The sequence below is a fragment of the Salvelinus sp. IW2-2015 genome, linkage group LG19 (assembly GCF_002910315.2).
Source record: "Salvelinus sp. IW2-2015 linkage group LG19, ASM291031v2, whole genome shotgun sequence".
NCBI lineage: Eukaryota > Metazoa > Chordata > Actinopteri > Salmoniformes > Salmonidae > Salvelinus > Salvelinus sp. IW2-2015.
The window spans coordinates 29,482,556-29,508,617 of NC_036859.1; the positions used below are offsets into that span (position 1 = coordinate 29,482,556).

The 26,062-nt window shown below is 44.9% G+C and overlaps 1 protein-coding gene across 2 annotated transcripts; it reads right to left on the reverse strand.

Moving 5' to 3' along the window:
- Positions 1 to 294: 294 nt before the first annotated feature.
- Positions 295 to 25,106, reverse strand: tpra (translocated promoter region a, nuclear basket protein). 2 transcript variants are annotated; one of them, XM_070448954.1, is made up of 48 exons: positions 24,846 to 25,106; positions 23,744 to 23,848; positions 23,565 to 23,632; positions 23,363 to 23,450; positions 23,151 to 23,254; positions 22,788 to 22,952; positions 22,437 to 22,529; positions 22,276 to 22,356; positions 22,003 to 22,090; positions 21,658 to 21,789; positions 21,371 to 21,465; positions 18,883 to 19,080; positions 18,454 to 18,561; positions 17,859 to 18,076; positions 17,542 to 17,705; positions 17,138 to 17,274; positions 16,199 to 16,347; positions 15,765 to 15,927; positions 15,495 to 15,629; positions 15,117 to 15,257; positions 14,142 to 14,352; positions 13,776 to 13,990; positions 13,440 to 13,580; positions 13,148 to 13,264; positions 12,751 to 12,954; positions 12,340 to 12,536; positions 11,850 to 11,997; positions 11,608 to 11,745; positions 10,637 to 10,768; positions 9,943 to 10,073; positions 7,605 to 7,794; positions 7,191 to 7,376; positions 5,813 to 6,097; positions 5,520 to 5,745; positions 5,177 to 5,370; positions 4,946 to 5,022; positions 4,623 to 4,822; positions 4,002 to 4,492; positions 3,666 to 3,872; positions 3,231 to 3,441; positions 2,746 to 2,987; positions 2,506 to 2,577; positions 2,201 to 2,292; positions 1,935 to 2,041; positions 1,522 to 1,786; positions 1,312 to 1,418; positions 1,085 to 1,189; positions 295 to 588 (listed from the first exon to the last, which is right to left on the reverse strand). In XM_070448954.1, the coding sequence occupies exons 1-48, from the start codon at positions 24,994 to 24,996 to the stop codon at positions 530 to 532; spliced, it is 7,533 nt and encodes a 2,510-aa protein (XP_070305055.1). In that variant the 5' UTR covers positions 24,997 to 25,106; the 3' UTR covers positions 295 to 529. The 2 variants fall into 2 exon arrangements, with proteins under 2 accessions (XP_070305055.1, XP_070305054.1); XM_070448953.1 differs by having other exon boundaries at positions 1,312 to 1,421.
- Between the last annotated feature and the right edge of the window lie 956 nt (positions 25,107 to 26,062).

The window sequence follows — 26,062 nt, forward strand, 5'->3', positions numbered from 1 at the left end:
CTTGGAGAAACAGAATATGCCATGTGTAAATGACCGGTCACTTAGGATAAAAACGAATACTAAAAAGTCAAAATGCTAATCTAAAAGCAAATGGCAGCCCTGCYCTGGTATTCTGTTGGAAAGGTAGTTATTTATAATCTATATAGTAACATTTTAGCACTCGACTTCAACATCAAGATATCTGGTGACCTGCCTGCTCTGGCAAAACCAGACAACCCTGATCCCCGCCAGAACTCCATCAACTGGCTCAAGTGTGTCTAGAGCAACCCTATGGATGGACCACCGACAACGACAAACATTTTATTTTTCTCAAAGTTTATTAGCAAAAACAAAAGCAATGGAACAATTACTCTTCTTGAAACAAATACAAAACAACTAAAATGTATGGTATCCACTGACACATGGTATCCACTGACACAAAGTTAGGGAAGAAGTCCATCACAAATTAGCTGCATTTTTTAAGTAGACCAAGACACTGATTGATAGTTGGGACGAAGGGAGGGGGGTGGAGCAGTGCACGATGGCATCATTAGCGGGGTAGGTTTCCTCTACCGAAGGGGCCTCTTCCTGCTCGAAGGAAGCCCATACCTTGAATGGAGGAGGCGAAAAGAGACAAGTTCCATCTTACCCATCATCCAAAATGGCCACCCTATGAAGCTTGTAACTCTGTTGTGCTGCTTTAGATTGGGTCACTATGGCTTCTTTGACGATTGTTTTGATGTGCATYGAAATATTTACCTCTAAAAACTGTCAGTGCTAAGCTCAAACATAAGATAATACCATACCTGGGGGGGCTTAAATAGCTCTCGCATCACAGCAACCCTGCTCCAACAATACTTGCAGCACATGTACTCCAACATGCCAAACAAAAGTCTACAATGTGTGCTTTATGTCACCTACTTTCACTTGCTTATCAAACTAATAAAAACAATTCTCATCTACTTTGTTGTGTGCTGTGTTTCTACTCTATGATGCAACAGTATGGTAGCAAAGCCACTGCTTTAGTTGAATGGACTTATAACATGTTGTTCTGGGTTAAAAGTGGCCGTCAAGACTTAAAAATTCAATGTAGATGAAAGCTCACCTCCTCTGCGGATRAGCGCCCTGCCCCTGTTGGCTGTCCTCATGGGCAGAGAGTGCTGGGCCAAGGGGCGGCCGGAGGGCTTGGGCTGCACACTACTGCTGGTGTCTGAAGAGAGAGGGAGCGAAAGAATTAGAGAGGAGACAAAGAGGTTGTAAGCAGGGATGAGAGAAGGTTGAGGTGTGAGAGAACAAGCAAGAGAGACGTGAGAGAGGGAAAGCTGTACTGACCGGCAGAGCTGGAGGTGGGCTCCTGGCTTGTGGAGGGCAGACTGGCATCGTCTGACGGCTGGGCAGAGTCCATCTCAGCCTGGCTATCCATGGACGCTTCACCACTCCTACTAATAGGATTGAAAAGTGTGTATGAGCAACACACACACACACACACACACACACACACACACACACACACACACACCCCCCAACAACCCCTGTTCTCACCCTTCACTATCTGCCTCCATGAACACCTCGTCCCCGTCATCTCCTGGGACGGCCTCTCCGCCGGGGACTGCCAGCCCGTGGTGGCTCGTGGATGTTGTCACCATGGGAACAGACTGGGATGCCATGTCCTGGGCATCAGAGGGGTGGGATTCATTGAAGAGCGTCACTGGGGCAGCAACCTGCAGGGGCGTGGTGGGAACACTCCTCCCTCCAGACTCCTCGTCGTGAGCGGCCAGGAACAGAGGACTCTCGTACATCCCCAGACCTACAGACACAACCACAGAGGTCAGGGAGTTGAAGCGGACACTCAGTACAATGACATATCAATTTCATGACGGAGATATTGTATCTATAGAGGAAAAAGACAGTACAGAGMAGTATATTCACTCAGTGCTACTTGGTGTGTGTTGTACCTCCTTGTGAGGCGAGCTGTCCRAGGTCAGAGTGGGACGAGCTGGCCTGAGGCATGTCTTCAGGAGGACCAAACCTGAACCTGGGAACTCCTGCTACCTGGGGAGAACTGAGACAGACAGAMATATAAGACATGGGACAGACACCGATAATAATATCAATGAAAAACCAACGGCCAAGAGACTGTGTCCAGTCAATAAATACCAAATCACAACATTCATTTAAGGGTYCATACAAGCAAGTGTGTGTGTGTGAGAAAGAGACGTACTGGATGGCCTCAGCAAAGCCATCAGTCCGGTGGGGCACCACCAGCGTGGGCGTACTGGGGACCATCCTGTCATCGTCATCAAAGAAGTGTTGCTGAGGGATGGAGAACAGAGATGGTGAGAGAGGACTAGAAAACTGTGCAAGACATGACTTGGTTAGGTTACATGGTCATTGAAATACTCCTGGACCCAAATTATGCCTAGACCAAGAAGCCTTTAGTCCAGGAATAAGCTTGGTAACAMTAATCTGTGTCTGGGAAACCAGGCCTCAATATATATAGCCAGGCACAATTCCTTCCTGCCTTACCATGTTGCCTATCCCAGGCGTCAGCTGGGGTCCTCTGCCTACAGACTGCCGGCGGATTGGCGCAGACAGCCTCTGTGGGACAAACAACCACAAGGACGCTAAACTAGACAAAATCTTTTTGCACAGCTGACTCAGTACATAGCGAATATTGTATAATTGAACCCAGGAGCATGTTAGTACAGGTTACATCTGAATATCTGTATTTACGTCTGAAGGCATGTGTCTGGATCAAAACCTTACCTGTGTGGGTGGAGGTCCCAGGCCCAGCTCAGTGCCGGGGGGCTGGATGTAGAGGCGTGGGGGCAGGGGGTGTGGGGGTCGGCGGGGGACGGACTGGGGCAGGCGCAGGCTGGAGGAGGGGGAGAAGGGGGAGGTAGAGAAGGAGAAAGTGCTGGTAGTACTAGCGGTAGGCTGTAGTAGTTCTTTGGGGGGGTCGGACATGGCCATGGGGAAGGATTCGGTGGTACTGCTGCTCCCCTCACCTGGAAGCAGGGAAAGGGTTAATGTCTCAGACTGATACGTCAGTCACTAAGTCACATCTACCCGAAGTTTCTATTCACTTCTACTTAATGATATTTACTGCATTCATTTTACTTTCAAAACACGACATCCATATTTGGAAGTCTCAATTGTCAAACAAAACTCCCTCAGTCATCAGTGTTTCAAATGCCAACTGGGGGACTTCATAATACAAATGTTGTACAAAAACAGTGTCTCTCTCTCACCGCTTTGCGAGTCAGCCTGTTTCTGGGAGGTGGAGTCTATAGCTCCCATGCTCTCCTCGTTCTCYGAGGCAGGCTCCGAGGTCTCAGGGCCCGTCTCGTCTCCTTCAAACGGTTCGTTGGCGTCTCCGCTCCCCTCGTTGCTCTCCTCTCTTCCCATCCCCTGGTCCTCGTCATCATCATCCTCCTTCTCTTCCTCCACCTCTTCCTCATACTGGGAAAATACAAACATTTCTTGAATAATCAAATGTATTTAAAGATTGTGACAATTGCTAATGTATACAAAGTGCTTTTACAGAGAGAAAATAATCTAGCGTGAAATGCTGAAAACACCTTTCTTCAAATTAAACACCTAAATAGAGATCAACAGATCAGATTCCGCAAACATTCATAAAAYACTGAATATATTTTAACGTCAACATATACTGAAACCCTCACCTGCTCTGCCTCCTCCTCTTCCTCTTCTTCTTCTCGACTGGAGCTGTCTGTGTCGATGATGATGACGTCAGGCTGGCGCTCTTCGCTGGAGTCCTGGGTGTCAGAGGGTTGGTGGGTCACCTGGTGGTCTGAGGGGACAGACTGGGACACCCCGTCATCCTCTTCCTCCACCTCTCCCAGTACAGGAAAGGACACGTCTGGTAGCTCCTACCACACAGTTAGATAGGGTTTTGCAACAGGACTCATGTGATGATGAATGCATGCACCTGTACACATACAGGGCCTGATACACATGCGTATGAATTTGTGCGCACACACTCCTGTCTTAAGGTTTACCTGACTGCCGTCTGGAGTCTCCTGGTTCTCCCCTGACCCCTCAGCCTCTCCATCAGTGCCCTCTTCATTCTCCTCCTCCAGGCCCACTCTCTGGATGATACGGAGCTTCTTGGGGATGGGTGGTTCGTCTGGGTTCTCCAGGGCCGTGTCAGGGCTCTCTGCCCGAGCCTCCAGCTCCACCTCGCGGGCACGCTTTGGCCCAGCAGAGCCCCCTGTAGCAATAGCGGAGCCAAATACGGCCGTAGACGTGGAGGGCCTCTCCACTTGACCACTAGGGCCCGCCTCGGTCTCCTGACTGGCCGGCTCAGCGGTGGGCGGGGCCTGCTGTTGCTGGGTTGGCTGGACGAAGGCGGTGGCCTGGCTGCTGATTGGCTGAAACTGAGAGTGTGTGATGTTCTGGACGCTAGGGCTGGTGGAGCGGACCGAGCCGCTGGTGCTGCCGAACACAGACACGTGTTCCACAGGGGTTCCACCCTCAGAGGACTGCAGCACTGTGGGGGTTAACACACACACACACACAGGGGATAACAAGGTCAGGTCAAACGTCGCCCATCCACAGCTGCCCTGGGGGACAGTGGCCCATCTAATGCCAATCCTATAATACAGAGCCACTTCTCTCACCTTCCTGGCTTTCAGACTGTGTATGGGGCATGACAGTGGCCGTGGGTGTGGGCATGGTTATGGGCACCATGGGTCGGATACTGGCCCTGGGGGTGGACTTGTTCCCGGGGATGGGGGAAGGTTTACTGGGGGCACCGCCCGACACTGTGGTGGGTTTGATGTTGGCAGTGGGGGGCTGCTCTGAAGAGCCGGAAGAACCACTGTTTGGTAAGAAATTGGAGACAAGACACAGATGTGGTGTTAAGAGTTGGGGGATGCATCAGTTACTTTAGATTTTAAACCAGTATTTATTTTCAGTGTGCATGATTCAGATATATTTCTACCTTCCCCTGTCTGCAGCTTGGGAAGTCCTCTGGTTGATCTGCCTCTGTTCTGGAGCTCTCTGCTGCTGCTCCTGAGTCTGGAAGGAGAAAGTGTCCATCACAAATAATTGAATGGGAATTTATCTCCTGGATTGACTGAATTTAAAATGTAATTTATCCCAAATCAAGTGTACAGTACTCCATGTACAGTATGTATGGGTATATGCAGATGTTTGTGTGTAGTGCCTGTACCTTATTTTTCCCCTGGTCCTGGGACTCGTCTCTCTGAGGTTGTTCGTCACGGTGGTCTCGGAGCTCCCTGATCTCTCGGTCCTGTCGGTGCAGACGGCCCTCATACTGGGACTTGAGAGCACTCAGACGCACCTCCTGCTCCTCCCGCTGCTGCTTCAGCTCCTCCACCTCCTTGGTCAGATGCTCCTTCGCAACTGGGACACACACAGAATACTTCATTTGGAATCCGTGATGAGTACAAACCCCAGATAGTTCTCACATCACTTAAATAATTTCTTTAAAAATCGGGGCAACAAACTAGATAATGTGCATAAATAAACAAACAGCTAGCTATGTGACTTACTGTTGAGTTGGTTGATCTTCTGCTTGGCTCCCATGAAGACCTTCTTGGTCTTCTCCTCCTTGTCGGCCATCTGTTGCCGTAGCGACTCCTCGTGAGCAGTCTTCTCCTGCAGCTCCTGTTTCAGCCGAGTCACTTCACCCTGGGTCCCCTGGGCCTGGGTAGACTGTTCCTGGAGCCGGGTCAGCTCCTGTTTCAGCCGGGTCACTTCACCCTGGGTCCCCTGGGCCTGGAAACATGTTCCTGGAGCCGGGTCAGCTCTGTTTCAGCCGGTCACTTCACCCGGGTCCCTGGGCCTGGGTAGACTGTTCCTGGAGCCGGGTCAGCTCCTGTTTCAGCCGGGTCACTTCACCCTGGTTCCCCTGGGCCTGGGTAGACTGTTCCTGGAGCCGGGTCAGCTCCTGTTTCAGCCGGGTCACTTCACCCTGGGTCCCCTGGGCCTGGGTAAACTGTTCCTGGAGCCGGGTCAGCTCCTGTTTCAGCCGGGTCACTTCACTCTGTGTCCCCTGTGCAGACTGTTCCTGGAGCCGGGTCAGCTCCTGTCTCAGACGCCCCATCTCTGTGTTGCGCTCATTCACTGTCTGACAGGGTGATGGAGAACAATACTTTATTAATCCATACGAGATGAAAATGTGTCTCCTGCTATCATTAGAGGGGTTTGGGGGTCAACGGTTTGAGGTGTTTTGTAAAGCTGTATGGTGAAGGAAGTACAGGAAAGGGAATAGATTGGTCCTCCAGAACCAGGGAACAGGATCRTGGTTGGACAAGAAAGAAGGCAACGTATTCTCTGTCCAAGCAATCATGCTCTTTCTATGAAAAAATATGTATTTATGGAAATTCAAATACAATCAAATGTACATTTCTAGTCAATAGCTAGGTTTCCATCCAAATGGTGACAGATTTTCAGGCAAATATTTAAAAAAAATCTGCATAAAAACACCAGATTTTCCCACCAGTGGTGAGTTTCCATCAAACTGACTTGTTGGGGATAAAAGGCTGTGTACATCATTTATTTTTCGGTCTATGGTTTTGTCACAAAAACTGTAGTGATAAATAGCTCAGACGCAGTCTGGTTTCCACCAGACTGGACAGGGGGTTATATGATGAGATATGGATAAGAGCAAGACAATCTCAATTGATAATTGGCAGCCAAGCACCGATCATCATGTCACAAGCGTTCAAATAACATCCTACCCTCAATATTTAGCCTATTGGAAATGTGCCTGATCACTGTGCACTTAACCACCAGCTGAAGTTCATAACTTATTTCATCTGCCTATAAACTTTTCATGTTTTCCACATTGTGGTGGTAGGCCAATATCATTTGCTCCAAGTTTACTTCGATATGATGGTTATGTTAATATTTGCGCATAATTCTTTATACAGACAAAAAAGATCCCACCATGTTGAACGAACAAATTGTCTTTCGACATTTTTCATATCTTCGACATATCTTTCGAAATTACACCGACATTTCCTGTTTCCATAAACCCTGTCAGGACTTTTTTTTTTATGCGTCAGGTAATTCAACCGCATTAAATGGTTGGATGGAAACATGGTTTATGATATTGACAAGGTGCCAACAGCCATCTGCACAAAACTGCTTTTCTAAAAGTCTACTCAGTCTAGCTCAGCATCTACAACACTGGCTCCATACACATACAGTATACCTACCTCCTGTACGTTTTTCAGTTGTCCCTCCAGGTCTTTGACCTTGGTCTCAGCCTGGCTGAGGGAGTCCTTCAGGCTCTGGATCTCTTGGGCAGAGGCCTGCTGGGCATGTTGAGCCTGCAGCTGGGCCTGCTGCACGGCCTGCAGCACCTCCTCCTGGGCTGGCTTGGCTGCTGCCTCCGCCACCAGCTACCAAAGGGGACAGGAGCAGTGTTGGAACGGAACAGAATTAACAGTCAGTAAAGTTCTGACTGGCCCCGGGCATTGTAGCTGGGGGGGCAAACACGTGCAGGTACAGTTTAAACTTTAAACATGCATGATCAGCAAATGTACACACACACAGGCATGCAAACACACACACACACACACACACGCGCACGCACACGCACGCACGCACGCACACGCACGCACGCACACCTTGTCGTGCTGCACTTTGAGCTCCTCATACTGCGTCTTGTAACGTCGTCCGATTTTCTTGACCTGCGTGATGGTCTTGCACTTCTCCTGGATGTCCAGGGTCTTCGCATCCCTCTCGGTGGTCACCTTGCCCAGAATCTCCTTCAGGTTCTGCGCCTGGCTCTGGGCTGTGGTCACCGACGCATGGGTCCTAATGGAGGACAGGGGTATGTACAGAGTCAAGTGTAGAGGAATGTGGATTAGAAAATAACCTAATTCAAATATTTTGGACAATAATCTCTTGGACAGTTTATATTTGAGCCTACTGTACTATTACATTTGGATCCAGTTTCTGAATTGGAAACAATGAATTGTCCCCAACCCTGGTGTGCACTTGTGTGTTTTATAATTCTACAACGATGCATAGAATCAGAGTGAGCGGCAAATTGCATGTCACAACATATGAGAGGTGTATTCATTACACTGATTCTGTTGCAAAATGTTTCTTAAAACAGAAGTGAATGTTACAAAACTGGGAGGGACATACCTGAATTTGTCCAATAGAAACATGTTTAGTTGCAAAACTGTTTGGACAAATGATTACACCCCTGGGTGATTGGTGCATTTCTGTGTTGAAGTGAATTTCAACTGTTATGTGACTCAGTTAGTAGATCACTGCTCTTGCACTGCCAGGAGTGTGGGTTCGATTCCCGCTAGGACCACCCATATGAAAATGTAATGCACGCATGACTGGATAAAAGCATCTGCTAAATGGCATAGATTTCTTGATTTAACTCTGCCACTGATAGTGGTTTCAATGCTAAACTGAATTTATATGATCCACACAGAGTACATCCATAAATTCCACTCTTTTGTCGCGGCAATTCTGAATCATACAATGCAAAGTTGGTGGAATATTTAAAGTTAGAATGTTTGGTTGAGGGGGGAGCAAGTGTTGATTTGAAATCCATTATATTTATTTGCCATGGCGATTCTATTCAAAAGAATACACTTACATTTTAAAATGATTTCACAATTAAAAATGTTAGAATGTTTGGTTGATTGGCATCCATGTTGAGTTGGTGGCAACAACCCCAAGACCAGGGCCCAGTTTCACAAAACACTTCTTAAAAAAAAAAAAGTTCCTAAGATAGTTCGTAAGTGTAATTCCGCAACAATATCTTAAGAATTTATGATTTACGAACTTCTCAAATATCTTCTTATTAATCTTCTTAAAATGTGTTGTAAGGCAACCAATTTAGGTAGCAATGGCAGCATATTTCATACTGAGATTACGGTTCTAAAACATGTTCTTGGGTTTAAAACCATCAATACTGAAACTTTTAGATTAAGTTTGTGGGTGAATTAAAAAAATTCTATTGCTTTCATGAGATTATTCGCTCATTTCCCAGAGTTTAAAACAACGAATGAACTATCTTGGAATTAAGAACAAATCCAATCATTTTATTTTTAAGTATCAAATTTCTTAACTTTCTGCTTAAGGAGATACATAAGAAATAGCGCAAGACCATTTCCAGAAACCTAGGGGAATAGCAACTTGGTTTAACTTACTTCRTAGGTCTACAGTTAAGGGGGGGGAAAATGGCAGTTAAGACATTTAARGTTTTGTGAATCTGGGCCCAGACATGTGAATTGTTTCTGCTATTTAACATGATCTATTTTTCAACAATTAGCTTCTACACCTAGCCATTAAACCAGTCAGGACCTTGGATGGCACAGCCATATCATCAGTATCTTCCTGTCAGCAATGGTAAGAATAAAATTGTGTATTTTCTTAACATGATTTGGTTAATTGCTTTTTTTGTATATTCCTCAACATCACGTTAGAATTAATTTAGGAAGTGGTTGTGTGTGACTTTATGTCAGGTCCTCCCAGGTTTCTCAGAGATCTTTCATTGTCAGTGGTACTGGAAGTCCCTAAACATGGCCAGCTTCCGCTACCACAACCTGCCTGAGCAGGAGAAACAACGTCTGCCCACAAGCACAAGGTCTGTCTCTTATACACATCTAGATGTGTATAAGAGACAGGCGTATGAGCTCAGGTGACCAGTGGTTATTTTCTAACGAAGAGATTAAAAAAAACTGGAAGTAATTTGGGGGGGGGGGGGGTGTTGGGGGTTACAGAGATGGGCTTCTCTGATATCCCATGTATTATGTGTAGTAGTAGTAGTAGTAGTAGTAGTAGTAGTAAGACAAGATTAAATAATATAGGATAGCAAATTGGTAGTTATAGTAATTTTGATAAGTGTAGGTTATTGCCTTGTTTTTTATACCAACAAATATAAAGAATTGTATGTAAATTGTGATGAGTCTATTTCGAGTGAGAGTGCGTACTGACCTGGCCACCTCAGCCTTCAGTCTCCCAGTCTCCTCAGAGAGCTGCTGGATGCGTTTGAGGTGGGCCTCTCGCTCAGAGTGCAGCTTCTTGTTCTCCTCCTGGTCTGTGTCCTTCTGCTGGCTCACCAGTTGCTGAGGGACACACACACACACAGGGTGTGTTCTTAAATTCACTCTGGAGTGCCAGAGTGTGCTCTGGGCGTTCRCAAATTCAGAGCGCTGTCAGATTGTCCATTCGTAAATTCTCTGAGCATTCAGAGCGCACACTGGATGATCTGGCCGAAGAGTAGGGTTGATCTGAGCATTCTGACCTCACAACGGGAGTCAAGCACCCAAGCTAACTGGCTAACGTTGGTTAGCTACTTCAAGAAACAAATGAGAGAACAGCTCACTGACCATTTTACTCTCCCTAGCAGAGCTGGTTAGGCTGTTTTCATGTTATCCATAGTGTTGGTGACTGCAACTGTCCTGCTTGCAACAATTGAATTACACTTATTTGCAGACGTTTAATGACACCGGCCATATTCAACGGGTGTTGTGCGTTCGAAAATTCATCAGTTATTCTGCGCTCTGGTACACTCAGACGAGAGTGCTCTGAAATCGGAGTAGACAGCCAAAGTGAATTTATGAACAAACAGCACACACACATACTGTACATCATCTCTCTCACACAAACATTGAAGTTGACCTCTGACCTGTGTGCGGGCCTTCCAGCGTTTGCAGTCCTCTTCCAACAGTTTCTTCTCAGCCTGCAGCATGCCATTCTTCTCACTCAGCTCAGAGTTGGAGTCCTGCAGGGGAGTGATGTCCGCCTCCAGCTTACGCACCTAGAAGAAAAAGGAGGTAATGGTAAACGCTCAATTCACATGAGAAAAAGAGCACTTTGTCAGTATATAAATAGAGACAAGGGTTCTTTGTGTATAGCATCAAAGCAAYGGAGTTCTACATAACTATAAAAAATGTCAGATTAGGTCTCATTATACAGGTGATGTGTCTCCAAAAGGCAACAGACTGGCTCAGAAATCAACATTGGGATGCCTAATAAACATTTGAGAGTATTACTGCAGCTGACAAACCTCTTTAGAAAGAAATCATGTAGCTAGTAACAATTATTAGTGATGCTTTTAACACTCATAGGGCCCAATAAAATCCATTCATGTTTTTTTTGCTTGATTCCGTTTTTGTTTTTCTAGGTTTCAGTTTTCGTCTTCTGGTTTTTGTTCTCCAAATCACCCACCAAGAGACCATTGTATGGTATGCAGTGTTTCTGTAGCACTCATGTGATTGCAGAGTTAACAAAACAAATGGCCGCTGGATTGATGTAAATAATCAGATATTCTGCCAGGTAGGCATAGGCTACTTTGTAGTTAACATTTCATTGAGGTTTAAGGAATGCTTTTCCATCTACGAGTTTATGGTCATCATTAGCATCATCATTAACGGCTACACAAAATGTGTACAAACGCACGCACCGCACACAAACATGGGCATTCGTATTTCAGAAGGCTACAAATTATAGCGTTTTTTTATAAATTCAAAACATTTAGTTGATTTCCTAATAGTTCAATACATGTTATAATATTGTTGAATTCCGTTTAAATGTCTGGATTCCGTGATTCTGTCCGTGTTTTCCACATCACTCAAGAGAGTGTATAGTAGTTCTTACTTTAGCCTGGGTCTGGTGCAGCTCCTGTTCCAGCCTCTCCCTCTCCYCCTTCAGCATCTTGTTGGTCTCCACCAGCACGTTTAAGTTCTCCATCCTCTTCATTTTCTCATCGTGCTGGGCCATGGTCTTCGCTGTCAGCTGGGGGGCAGACAGCGGAGTTGGTTGAAATAAAAATATGAACCCTTAGCAGGCTATAACAGAGGAAAGGATGCTCTGAAAGGTTAAGAACTTTCTAGTTCTACCTGTAGTTTCTCTCTCTCAGCGTTGAGGCTCTCTTGTAGTTCCTTCAGCTCGCGGTCCTGGTGTTCAACCTGTTGTTTGTAGCGCTGTGTCTCAACCTCTGCCACCTCAAACTGTGTCTCTGCGATCTCCTTCTCACGACGCACAAACCTGCAGGAGGGAAAGGTCAGAGCAGGCTTAACAAACTGCTTGCTCGCTAAAGTACTGGTTAGGAACAGCTCTAGTATAGGCTCGGTTTCCCAGACACAGATTAAGCCCATTTTTAAAGGTAGAATGGTGCTTTTTTGTCTAGAACTAGCTTAATCTAGTCTGGGAAACCATTCTGTAGTGTAAAAATTTATCAGTGTGATCTTACAGTTTTACAATCAGGAAATTCAGGTGACCGCAGATTCAGATGTAAAATATCCATGTATTACACAGGTCAGCAATACAGGTAACAAGTATCTATAAAGGAATTGGCACAGTAAGCAAAGTCACATCCCTATCTAGTACCTGAGGATCTCCAGGATCTGTTCCTGGGACTTGCCCTCTTCGCTGAAGGACAGGTTGAGGCTGCTCTCCCTACTAGCCTGTTGCTGCTGCTGTACTGTGGCGGCCATTTTGGCTCCCAGGCTCTCCATCTGCTGGTGCAGCAGGCCATTCTGCTTCTGCAGCTCATCTGCCCGCTTCTGCTGCTTGGACAGGTCCTCCTGGGGGAAGAGGGAAGCCAGGGTGTGAAGAACAATGTGTCCAACTCATCACCAGCAAGCAACTGATGGAACGGTGAAACTTGACATTTCAGTATTCAGTTTCAGTAACCTGCTACATCCTGGCCAAATCTAATAGTTCTTTACCACATTGTCTGTCAAAAAGATGTGCATTACTCTTTCAACAACGTTCACACCGCATCTCCCCCCCACCAACCTTGAGTTTCTTCTCCAGCTGGTTCCAGTTGGTGCGAGCCTCCTGTAGCTGGGTGGTGATCTGTTTGGCCTTGTCCTCCAGCTGCTTCCTGCTCTGGTTCCCCTGCAGGCCTTGTTTCTTGACCGCCTGTAGCGCCTCCACATCAGCCGCATGCAGCATCAGCTCCCGCTCGTACTTGTTCTGGGCCTCCGCTGCCAGCTTGCCCTGTGCAAGGAGAAAAAGAGTCAAGTTTGACAAACCCATGCCTAGACACTGTCATACCAACAGTCTTTCTAGCGTTTCACCTCATTTATAATTAGAGGTGAAGCACAAAGGATCTGAAGGAAGCAACATACAGGGCAGTTTGCCCTTAATTATCGACTGAGAACATGTAGCCTGACATTAGCTGGAGGTCTACCTGCTGCAGGCTGTCCTGCATGGCCTTCTGTTCCTGGGTGACGGCTGCAGCCTTCCTCTCCTCAGCCTCCTGCAGCTCTGACTGCAAGTTTTTCATAGTCCTCTTCAGTTCATTCACCTGGGGAAAAATGAGTGGGCATGAGCGGAGGATGACAGAGGGGCCTTGTTGGGCCCACGACTAACATGTCAGCTCCAGACATCCAACATTAAGAGGGGTCAATACATTGCAACATTTAGCCACAGCTGTGGCTTCGGATGTTTTGAGAAAGTATTTGGTACAGTTGCCATCTTACCTGTTTCTCCACAATGTCCACGGCCTTCCTCTTCTCCTCACGGAGCTCCTGTTTCTCCTTCTCAGCCTCCACCAGCTTCTTTTCCAGCCCACGCTGGAACTCCTGGGCCTCCTTTAGACGAGTCTCCACAGGAGAACGAGCCTGAGAGGTAGAGAGAGAGGTAGAGAGAGGAAGTTAGGCATCAAAGAAGTTATATCAAATTGGTGTTCAAAGTGAGTTTGAAATCCACTGGTAGTGTTGATTACTACAAGGATGAACGATAAGTCAAAGGGAAAGGGTCATTGTAGGATAATAAGGACTTGTACGCTTTTCTTGTGCTAATTCTCAACACATAACCTGTTTCTCTTTGCTGAGGGACTCCTCCAGGCTGAGCACCACGATGCGGTACTGCTCCACGTTAGTGCTCGCGTTCTGCAGGCGCTCCTGCAGATCGCTGATCTGCTTCTCGGCCTGCTGCAGACGCCCGCGCACCTCCTCTAGTTCTGCCTGGAGCTTGGCCTGGGCCTCCTGGGTAGCCTGGGACTGGGCCTGAGCTAGGGTCTGAGATGGAGCTACAAACAAACCACAAACAGATAGTGACTGAAAATGCCAACAGTTCTGGTCCAATGCCACCATTTCCAATGCTTTTACGCAATACATTGCAATGTCTCCTGTCAAATTCCCAGAGGACATCTGTAATTGCCACTTTGGACGAAAGCCTACCTCTTAACGGTGCTCTGATGGGTGCCCGGGAGTTGGTCTGGCCCAGGCTCTGACCCTGGCCCAGACCTGAACCCTGGTTCTGGCTYTCAGCATGGCTGAGCTGTTGTTTCAGAAGGTTAGCCTGCTGCTCAGCATTCTTCAAAAGCTCCTTGGTCTTCTGGTGCAGGGCACACTGGGCCTCTAGCTGCTTCTTGGCCTCCAGCAGTTGAGCCTGAGGGAGTATATTAAAATAAAAACTGGTGGAGGAAGGAAAGGGGGCCTAAAAGTGTCCGCATGCTCCCAGCTGAAACAGTTAGTGCATATATTATGACAACATTGTGACGTTTTTCTTTGTTTTGGTCTTCAGTAAGTTTTTTTTGGGGCTGTTCATTCACACACACACAAAAGTATCTGAAGGCAAGACGAAGTCTACGCCCCTTCGTCAGTGATTGGTCAACAGTATGGATTCTTCAATGAAGTGCTTGTTGTCATTCAACAAGAAACAAATCATTTTAATGCAAACTTCTTCACTTTTTGCGCCAAACATCTTAGTTAGATGTAAAATTGCCCGACTAAAATCTTGGCAAAAACGTCAAAATTAATGACATATTTCTTGAGTCATCTTAGATTAATTCTGAATATTGAGGAAGTGTATACTGGCTACGGCGTCTAAAGATGAACAAACAGTACTATTGCCGCTTTTTTCTCGTTCTTTTAAGGGAGTATGCGAGCTGAACAGAAGCATGCGGAAGGCTTAAGTGATGTTATGGTAAAAACCACAGAAGGTCTAATATTCTCATAGTCACGGTTATTCAACTCATACCTTACGAGAAGGGCAATTAAAGAGAGAAGGACAGAACGAAAGGGTTGGGGGAAGAAAGAGGGGATGAAAAAGTGACAGAGGAGATAAAGGAGACAGAAAAAAAAGACAACCAGACAACCAGTGTCAGTAAGAAAGAGGAAAGGAAGTAAGAAAAATATTGAGTGTATACGAACATCTTGGTTACGGCCCAGCGTGTGCCTCTGCTCCACCTCCTCAGCCAGTTTCTTCTTAAACTGGGTGAGCTCTCTCTCCAGTCTCTCTATCTGGCTGTTCAGACGCTGCCCGGTCTCGGTCTCAGTACGCTCCATCGTCAGCTAGGGGACAAGAGTAAGGCAGGAAGGTGATCGTCATTAAACAAAACAGAGAAAGTGTGCATAGATCTTTTCTACACTAGAGTAGTGTGACTGGACTCTGCGGCAAACCACAGATTTGTCCTTTGAGGCATTTTCAATTACTAGAGGCCCACTGTGAGGAGTCTGTCAGGATAGGCCTCAGTAAGTGTGCAATGTGTTTGTGTAACTGGTTGACATATGTAAGAGCAGTGTGTGTACCTGGATGGACTTGAGGTTGGTGAGCAGGAGGTTCTGGTTGCGCTGCTCAGCCATCATGGCTTCCTTCTCCTGGTTCAGTCTGGACTCTGCTGACTTCAGCATGTCTCTCTCTTTCTTCAGGTTCTCACCACGCACCTGAAGGTGGGGGGAAAGAAAGAAAAGAAAGGAGAAAGAAAGAAAAAAATGGAGAGGGGAGAAGAGAAATGAATAAACATACATACCCCATCGCAGCTTAACTAGCCCCGCCTGGGCCAACCTTAACCTCCTAACCTCTGCCATGGCCAGCTTCTCATTGGCTGCCCGGAGATCCTGGGTCATGGTGTGGATGATCTGCTCATGTTTCTGAGCCGTGGCGGCCATCTTCTGGCTCTTATCGTGCAGAGCAGCGATCTCCCGCCTGTAGCCGTTTACATTCTCCTGCAGCATCTCGTACCTGACAGAGACCAAACATGATTTGATTTACTTCAGCAGATGGACACTTCTGCCCCAAAAAATACATATGAGATGTGTTTGTTCAGAGCATTCGAAAAGGGAAGCGGAAAATGATCAATATCCAAAATAAGAAATGCAACAGAAATCAATTTTCTCAGAATTTTCTAAAATAAGTCAGGTGAAGTATGAAAAAGCAATGCAGGACATATACTAAATCCAACGACAATAGTGATGTGTAACTTAAACAACAACTAAGCAGTTGGCTAACTTACCTCTTGGAGGCGAACTCCAGCTGTGTGGAGAGCTTGGCCTTCTGGGAGCGGACCGCAGACAGCTGCTCCTGTAGCTTCTCGTTCTGCTCGTTCAGCATCCTGTCGTTCACCGCCTTCTCATTCTTGTATGTGGTGAAGGAGTCGTTCAACTGGAAGGGGCAGAGTTAAAAAATATTTTTGTGAACAGGGTGGTGTACCTAATAAACTGGCCACTGAGTGGGAGTGTGCGATCGTTCCCTTTTGATCACTGAGTGTAAGTTAAATGGGTTTCCATCGCATTTTCAACTCTACGGATTGTTTTGTCACAAACTGTGGCAATAAATCGCGAACTTGCTCAATCTGGTTTTGGCACATGCTCTCTAAACAGTTCATTGATAGTGGACAGGGTACGTTATATGATGAGATAAGAGGAATATAATTTATATTTGATAATTGGCAGCCAACCATTGATTATCATATGTCACCAGCACTCAAGTAATATTCTCAATATTTATTGTAAATTTGCATCAAGCTCACCACTGTCCTTYACCACCATGAAGTTATTGATAATTTATTTAATCTGCCTATAAACTCTTAGTGGTAGTGAAAATGATATCACATGACTCCAAGTTTACTTCGATATGATGGTTATTACATCAAAATACAGAATATTTTGTAACAACTGATGAGTCCTCTCTTTCAGTGCCGAACTGCATGTCACTGCAGTGACAGTGATCTACAAGTCATTTTGCATGCTGGACAACCCCAGGCAATAACAGTAGCTTAGTCAAACTAAACACTGTGCCCAGTTTCACACTCTGACCAACGCAAGGTAAGTAAACAAATTCATAACATAGATGAGATACTATTCAATTTCCTTTGATTCAACAAAGAATCAATTAAAGTGTCAACTTCGATGTTGTCTGACTGCCTCTCCCGTCTCCCTGGTATGCATCTGACCTGTTTGAGAGCAGCCTTGGCCTGGATGGTCTGGGAAGACTCAGCGGCTGAAGCCCTCATGGGGGTGGACCTGGTGGGAGGGGGGAAGGAGGGCCGGCTGGGGGTGTACGTCTGGGGGGCTGCCTCCTGTGTAGGACCTGGGAATAAGAACATATATAATCCTGTCAGCATAACAAAGATCAATGAATTGATCTAAAGCTCCAAGGCCCAATAAATAAACATGCCCGTGTCCATGTACTGATTTGGTTGAGTGTGAAGGTAGGCTCAATGCATATATCTTTGTCGTGATTAGGGTTAGGTTGAGGTGTGGTTATACTGTGGTGGTTGAGGTTACGTTTAAGTTGATGAGTGTTTACAGTGCGTAGGTTGGGGTTAGGTTGTTATATGGTTGCTGAGAAGTTCACCTTGTGGTGGGAGGTTGAAGCCGGTGCTCTGGGACAGCAGGATGCGGTACATGTCTCTCTGGCGGCCGTTGGAGTCAGCCAACTGCTTTTGCTGGTTTCTCTGCTCCTTTATAATCTCCAGCTCCTTCTGGACCTTCTCTAGCTGCTGTTCCAGCTGGGTCACACTACATATACACAAGACAGGAGGAATAGAGTTTGTTTTCAGAAATAGTGCATTTGTAAAAAGCACTAAGCAAATGAAATCTGACTGTATGACTGAGATATTATGTTCAAGGGTGAGGAAGTACAGTGTCAAGGGGTTGATAAACGTTCCCTACCGTGCAGACTTGGCCTCGGTCTGCTCTCTCTCCATCTTCTCCCCCAGCTCCCGGAGACGTGCCAGCATGCTCTGGTTCTGCCGCTGCAACTCCTCCACACTGCGGAAGGAAACCTGCCGCGGGTTGATGATCTCAGAGCTGCTGCTCAGGTTCATCGTCTCCTCGCGGACCACCGGGTTGCCACGCGCCTCCTCCAGCTCCACTAGCAGGACACGCACCTAGAGGGTGCGAAGAAAAGGAGTAAAATCTATATGAGAGCAACTTATTAAAGGCAGTGGCTCCTACTCTTATTCCTGGAGGAGCTTCTCTTGATTTTGTTAAGGCAAGGAAAACCAAGACACTTTGATAGCCACCAAATTGTTAAATTCATGTTTTAAGTATCCCTATATTTCTGTTATTACGGTGCTATTACTCTGTTATTAGTACACCTGGACAGGAGTCTCACTGTTGATGGACCTGGCCTGAGTGCAATGGACACCATGTATTGTGGAAATATGGTTCAGTAAACGTTGTTAAACTGGAACGTAGTTGTCATTTTAAATTAACAGTTATATTAATAAGGTGATGGTAGACACTAAATGACACCATGGTATACCTGCTGGGACATGTCCTCCAGCTCTCTCTCAGAGTGCTGGTTGTCCTTCTCCAGGTTGGAGCAGTGCTTTTTGGCCTCATCTGTCTCTTTCTGCAGGCTGTGGATCTCCTGAAGATTACAAGAGATCGAGATTGGTCAATCCAAGCCTCAACTCAGACATTAGCACTGATATATGCCTATATTTTTCTGCGTCGTATTCTCTCCCCTCTTCTGTGTGATGTATCTGGGTTTTGTTCATGAAATGGAAAACATTTCAAAACTAAAATTAGCATTTCTTATAAGTCTAGGTAGTCCCTCCCTTTTTACTGTCCGTTTTCTTCAGTTTGGTGCCTAATGAACACAACCCAGCTTCTTCCTCTGTCAATTTCTATTTCCCCTCCCCCACATATAGATCCTCACTCATCCAGTCCTGCCATCTCTCCCGCTCACCGTCCTGGCCTGTTCCAGTTTGGCACAGAGGCTGTTCATGGACCTCTGCATGCTCTCATACTCCTCCCGCTGGCGCTTTAGGATGGGCGCCTTCTCCTCCACCTCCTGCACGATCTCGTCCAGCACGCGCGTCACACGCCGGTTCTCCTGCTTCTCCACGAGCAACTGGTCCTGGACGTCCACGAATGCGTTGTACAGCTAAGAGAGCGGGATTGTTTTTTTTAAAGATGTTAAGTCATGACTAAACATTTGCCATCAGAAAGTATTCATACCCCTTGACTTATTCCACATTTTGTTGTGATATTGAATTCAAAAACAGATTAAATGACACACAAACCCCCAAAATAACAAACTGAAAACGTGTATTTTTTTGTTGAAATGTTGGAAAATTTATTGAAAATGAAATACAGAAATCTAATTTCCATAAGTATTCACACCCTTTTGCTATGACACTCCAAATTGAGGTCGGGTGCATCCAATTTTGTACCCCCCCCCCTTAAAGCTAACGTTTAGGTTCTTTGCTCAGAACATATGAAAGATGGTGGTTCCTTTTAACATGAGTCTTCAATATTCCCAGGTAAGAAGTTTTAGGTTGTAGTTATTATAGGACTCTCTCTCTCTCTCTCTATACCATTTGTATTTCATATACCTTTGACTATTGGATGTTCTAATAGGTAATTTAGTATTGGCAGCCCAATCTCGGGAGTTGATAGGCTTGAAGTCAAACAATGCAATGCTTGAAGCAGAGTGAAGAGCTGCTGGCAAATGCAGGAAAGTGCTGTTTGAATGAATGCAGTCAGAATGCTCTTTCAAATCATAGACTTAATTATAATATAATAACACAGAAATACGAGCCTTAGGTCATTAATATGGTCAAATCCGGAAACTATCATTTCTGGAAATTCACACAATTCTGGAAAATTTATTACGGTCTTTGTTAGGAAGAAATGGTCTTCACACAGTTCGCAATGAGCCAGGCGGCCCAAACGGCTGCATATACCCTGACCCTGCATGCACAGAACGCAAGAGAAGTGACAATTTCCCTAGTTAAAAGAAATTCATGTTAGCAGGCAATATTAACTAAATATGCAGATTAAAAAATATATACTTGTGTATTGATTTTAAGAAAGGCGTTGATGTTTATGGCTAGGTACACATTGGTGCAACGACAGTGCTTATTTCGCAAAAGCGCTTGTTAAATCACCCGTTTGGCGAAGTAGGCTGTGATTCAATTATAAATTAACAGGCACCRAATCAATTATATGCAACGCAGGACAAGCTAGATAAACTAGTAATATCATCAACCATGTGTAGTTAACTAGTGATTATGTTAAGATTGATTGTTTTTTATAAGATAAGTTTAATGCTAGCTAGCACCTTACCTTGGCTCCTTGATGCACTCGCATAACAGGTAGTCAGCCTGCCATGCAGTCTCCTCGTGGAGTGCAATGTAATCGTTGTCCAAAAATGCAGATTGCCGATTGTTATGAAAACTTGAAATGGGCCCTAATTAATCGGCCATTCCGATTAATCGGTCGACCTCGAGTCTGTCCTATATCTGAGAGATAAGAAACATCTGGAAACATGCATTTTCTGTTTTACATTAACCCCTTATTTTTTTTGACACGAAACAGTCTCCATATATACTTCCATTCATTTTTTCAGCGGGTACTGGGGGACCTTCAGACGGGTATTGTGAGGCCTGTGGTCATGTACGTGAGTCTCATCTTTTCATAGAGGGGTCATAATAGTTTTGCAGGCCAAACCGTTTGGACGCTACAAACGATTTAGTGTTAGCCAATCACCAACAAAGGGGTGTAGACTTTGGCTTGACTCCAGAATTGCTTTTATCCAAAACGTCACAAAATGTCTTCATAATATATGCACAAACTCTTCCTACCCGTTTCAGCTGGGAAGCATATGGACACCTTTAGACTGAGGCAAAGATTAACGTTCCAACAGGACAATGACCCCAAGCATTGAGCCAAAACAACACTGGCATGGCTTGAGAACAAGAATGTGAAAGTCCTTGAGTAGCCCAGCCAAAGCCTAGACTTGAATCCAATTGAAAATCTGTGGAAAGACTTGACTGCTGTTCACCGTCGCTCCCCATCTAACTTAAGAGCTTGAGAAAACACCCAAATCCAGATGTACCCAAGACGACAAAGCTGTAATCGTCGCCAACGGTGCTTCTACAAAGTATTGACTCAGGGGTGTGAATTCTTATGTAAATAAGATATTTCTGTATTTCATTTTCAATAGATTTGCCAAAATTTCTAAAAACATGTTTTCACTGTCATTATGGGGCATTGTGTGTAGATGGGTAAGAAAAAAATATCTATTTAATCCATGTTTAATTCAGGCTGTAACACAACAAAATGTTGAATAAGTCAACGGGTATGATTTTTTTCTGATGGCACTGTATCTTCGAGACTTTTGGACCCTTCATTTCATTGCTTCATCACAATATTAAAACATGTCATTTTACCTCCATGAACTTCATTCCAGGCTTGACAATCTTGGCCACAGCAGCTGCGGTCGGACACATGGAGTCCAACTCTTCCTCTGTGAGCACTGGCATGCCTGAGGAAATAAGCACTTTTAAAAAAACAATCCTCATTCAACAATCCTGGACACCTTGTCTTGCAGTATGAGATAATATCTCAAATAAGCAATTTAAAGTGAATATAGGACTGAGGAGTCCAAGGTCAACAGATTCAGATTGTAGCGAAAGGAAAATTCCAGACAATACAGATATACAGTACTGTCCCATACTTCTTTTCTTATCTGAGGCACGCAGGTTGGCGTTCTCCAGCTCCATCTTCTTAAACTTCTCCTTCATCTCAGCCTCCTGTTTGCTCTTTGACCCCGCCATGTCTGCCAGCTTCTTCTCCATGTTCTGTCTCGCTGTTGGAAGGAAGAGCCATGACATAATCATTAAAAAAATTATAAACATTTTTATTAATTTTTCTATTAGATTTCAGCCAAACCAAAGTGTTACTTTTTCCTATAACATTTGGGTCTTTTCAAAATGTGATATTATTTAGATAGATTGTATCAATGGTTGACAACAACCATTAGGAATTGGAAACAATAGAGTGAATGCATTGTGTATCTCACCATCACCAGCCTCCTTCACCAGCTTGTGCAGCTCCTCCACGGCCCTGTTCAACTCCTCGTTCTTGGACTCTGCATCTGACGCTGACCCCTAAAGAAACCACATAAAAGAACGGACCATTAGCAAGCTACCACTGCACTTCTATGAATGCCTAAATGTTCACACTAAATATTGTACATAATGCAAAACAGTGCTAAAATATACCCCTGCATACTAAAAAACAGTGCTCATACATATTCCAACATAGTACATTAGAAGAATAGTCAGATAATTACCTTGTACAAGTTGGAGAGCTTGATGTGGGCATTCTGTTCATTGCGGTACTTCTCCTCCATGGTGCTATGATGGTCTTTAGCCTACAGTACATAGATGTATTGATAACAGTATAGTTCCTTATCAATAATCCCATTTATAATCAGTTGAATTTACACCAAACCTCTTTCAGTTTTGTCATCAGGTCCTCCACTCGCTTCTGCAGGTTCTCACTGCTCTTCTTCAGATTGGTGACTTGGGTTTGAAGTCTTATGACCTGGAGAGAGGGTGGAAGCCACAGGGTGTAAGGACATAACAGACTGCTCTATATGGTCACAACATTCATACCAAAGAAATGTAATGCTCACCAAATCATTATTGCTAAGAGTTATATTGACATTTTCTATGTCTATTGCTTTGTATACTGTTATCCTAAACAAGATCATACAATTACAGGACGGCCTGGTGAAATTGAAGCATATATGATATATTTGCACAAGAAGTCATAAAACCAGTGGGCCGTATGATACAGTACCTCGTCCTTCTTGCACTCAAAGCTGCACTTGAGCTCCAGGATCTCCTTGCCCTTGTCCCTGGAGACTGATAGCAGCTCCTCTGTCTTGGTCTTCAGTTCAGAGTTCAGCCACGTGTTCTGATTCTGCAGCAGCTCCTTCTCCTGCTCCATACGTTTCTCACGGTGCTGGAAATACAATGTGTAAAGTCATTAAGCAATCATTGTAATCAATACAATATAGGGATGATCGGACAGGTGCATTCTCAAGAGGCACCCCATCTCAATCTGCTTCTCAAAGTGCTTGAAATACAACCGTGTTATGTTGGCAATGTACTTAATAAAAAGTAAAGGGCTAGCACGCTCTGAGGCTCTGGAATTTTTCACCTGAATGGAGACCTCAGAAGATTGGATCTCATCCAGTTTGAGCTGTAGATCTATTTTGGCTGTGTTGGTCTCCACCAGCTTGYCATTGAGCCGCTTGACATCCTCTGCGGAAAACAAATGAACACATTTATCATATGGAACAATAGCAGATAGTAAGACAAACAAATAATTTACTATGAGAACAACTCGCATGTGCCGAGTCCGTGTCTTACCGGTGAGATTTTCCACTTCTTGAGTTCTCTTTTCAAGCAGACGAGCCAGTTCCCGCCTTTCGGCCTCAATCTCATATTTGGCTTTGCTCTGAGATAGAGTTATGATATATGTTAATGCTCATGCCCWTCCCTGAAGTTTGATGAGAAAGCTTTCTGCATGCATAACGGTCATGTGGACAAAGAAAGATACGCATATTCTCACCGGCTGCTGTGATTCCTTCTCCTCTGACGATTCCACATCCACACCTTTCAGATTGTTCAGCTCTTCGACTAGAGAGAAAGAAATTATAACATTTAACCTTCAATCTAACCTTCTGGACTTGGACTGTGTGACAGGTGTAATGTCAACATTGGTAGTGTGGAAAACAACAAACTACTTACTGAGTTTGGTATTCTCCTCTTTGAGAGTCTGGTAATTCCGGGTGTGAGACACAATCTGCTCCTGACTCTCTGCCAATCTCTTCTCAACGTCAAAGTATTGCTGCTCTAAATGTGTAGTAAGGCATGGGGGATATGTCACACATGGGCAGGCGATAGGCTAGCTCTCAAACACGTTAAGAAATGTCAACAAYCATCGCTTGCAATATGGCTTTCGTARCATATGGCCCTTATCCTTCATCAGCAAGAAATAATCCTTATACACTTACTGTAGCATTCTTGCACAGATCCATACAGCTATGGGTGCCTCCAGCTGACGAAACTATACTTCAGCTAAACTTCCCGAGTTAGCTTACACACAGGCGTTCGAAGCATGCTAGATAGCAAATTAGCAAAGGTGGTCGCCTCTTGACTGGCCGGCTTGTGGGAACACTAACCCCAACTCTGAGTATCAATGTAACTTTATTTTATTATTTCTCGCTGATATTAAAGGTCATTATGCTTCCTAAACCGTACCGCAAGCGATGCGTGTTAATGATCAGATTGAGCGTCAGGGCTCTTAACAAAACTCCCCCGTACAGAAGACGCCTTCTTCCAATTAATATTATGTAATGGAAAATTGTCATGAGCAAGGGCTAGCGATACAATGTAGGTACAACACATTGACATGGGATGCAATAGTATGATGTAGGTAGCTGGTGTGTCTAACGTTAGTCTTCTAGACAAGAATGAGTAACACTGGAAAAATGAATGAGGAACGTGTAAGAGACAGATTTTGAGGATGGATATGGAATAAAACGTGATCAGTTTAGTCACCCCTTCCTAGACCGTAGCGAGCTAACTAATGAGCAAACTCACTTTACTTTTAAAACGCACTTGCAAAACAATCATTGCACTCAACCAGCTAACGTTACAGTACAGGGCCTGTACTACTGCCATCTCAGGCTATAACGTTACTGCTGTGGTAGCTAATAAATAAGGCCAGCTTCATAGATTATTAGCTAACTAGTAACGTAAAATATAACCAACCAGTTGCTAAAGTTATATTGGTTGACATAAATAGCTAACTAAAGCTAGCTAACCGGCTAGCCAGTGCTCCACTTACCACAGTCCGCTTTGAACCGCTCGTGCTGCGTTTTGAGGGATTCGATTTCATTCTTTTGGTCAGTAAGGAACTTTTCTAATTTGTTTTGAGCAGCTTTAGGAAGTTTATTAAGCTCTGTACGCTCCAAAACTTGGAGCAGAACTGCCGCCATCTCCCAACCAGTCCGAAACAGCGCAAAGCAACTTCGTTGGGCTTAGTATCAGAAGAAAAAATTGRCCTCGAGTAGCATAACCTACGCTGCCAATACGCGACAGATAACATTAACCGCGGAGCATCACGGGAGATTGAGTATATTGTCCAATCATCTTCTTCGGATGCAGTGACGTATTATTTAAGCGATGCCACACGTATCAACCAAAAACGTTTTAGAACGAACTCGTTGTTCTGTGTATCAACCAACGTTTTTTAAATAACTAAACCAAGATAGACCAAAGCCCATCGTTTCAAATRGGAATACATTTGTCAAAGTGGGCAAAACAAGCAAGGAGGAGGGCAAAGCCAAGCACGAGCTAGCGAGATCCTATTGGCGCGTTCTATCATAATTTGTATATTTCCGTTAGGGRACGCCTAATTGAATGGGAATCAACGCCCCATCCAACAGACTATTGACCAATCGCGTTCACGTTGGCAGGCTGCGTCACGTGGTTGCTAAACTCAAACCCTTCTAAAGGGCAGGGTATTGCCGCGTTCAAGACAACTGGGACATTTTTGACTTCCGAGCGTTCACAACAGTTAGCCTGTCGAAAAAAATAGGAGCTCTAGAAAGCGGCCAGAGTTCCCCGAGTTGGAATTCCGAGTTGGGTGACCGTTCAAATCGATTTTTCCAAGTCGGAGCTCGTTTTTATTCAGTTCCCAGTCTTGAACGCAAGATTGTTGGATACTTTCGAGTAACCCGTTGTTTTGAACGCGGCACCTGCCTATTTTCCTCGAAAGTACTTAATGTAACGATTTCAATAGAGTATTACAAAAAACAAGTTATTCCCATCTCTGATATGAAGTCGTTTTTTTTCCAAAGTTGCCGAAATATCAGGTGCGTCCACTTATGTCTGTGTGTTCGTAACAGCCTAACCATAACGAAACGTTTATTCGATCAAATAAGCCTCACAATAGAAAATTWGTAATTACATTTGTGTAGACAAATTCGACACTCCCATTGACTTGCATACACAAATTCCTCTCTTTGTGGTTTTATTTCGTAGACAGATTTTAGGCGGAGT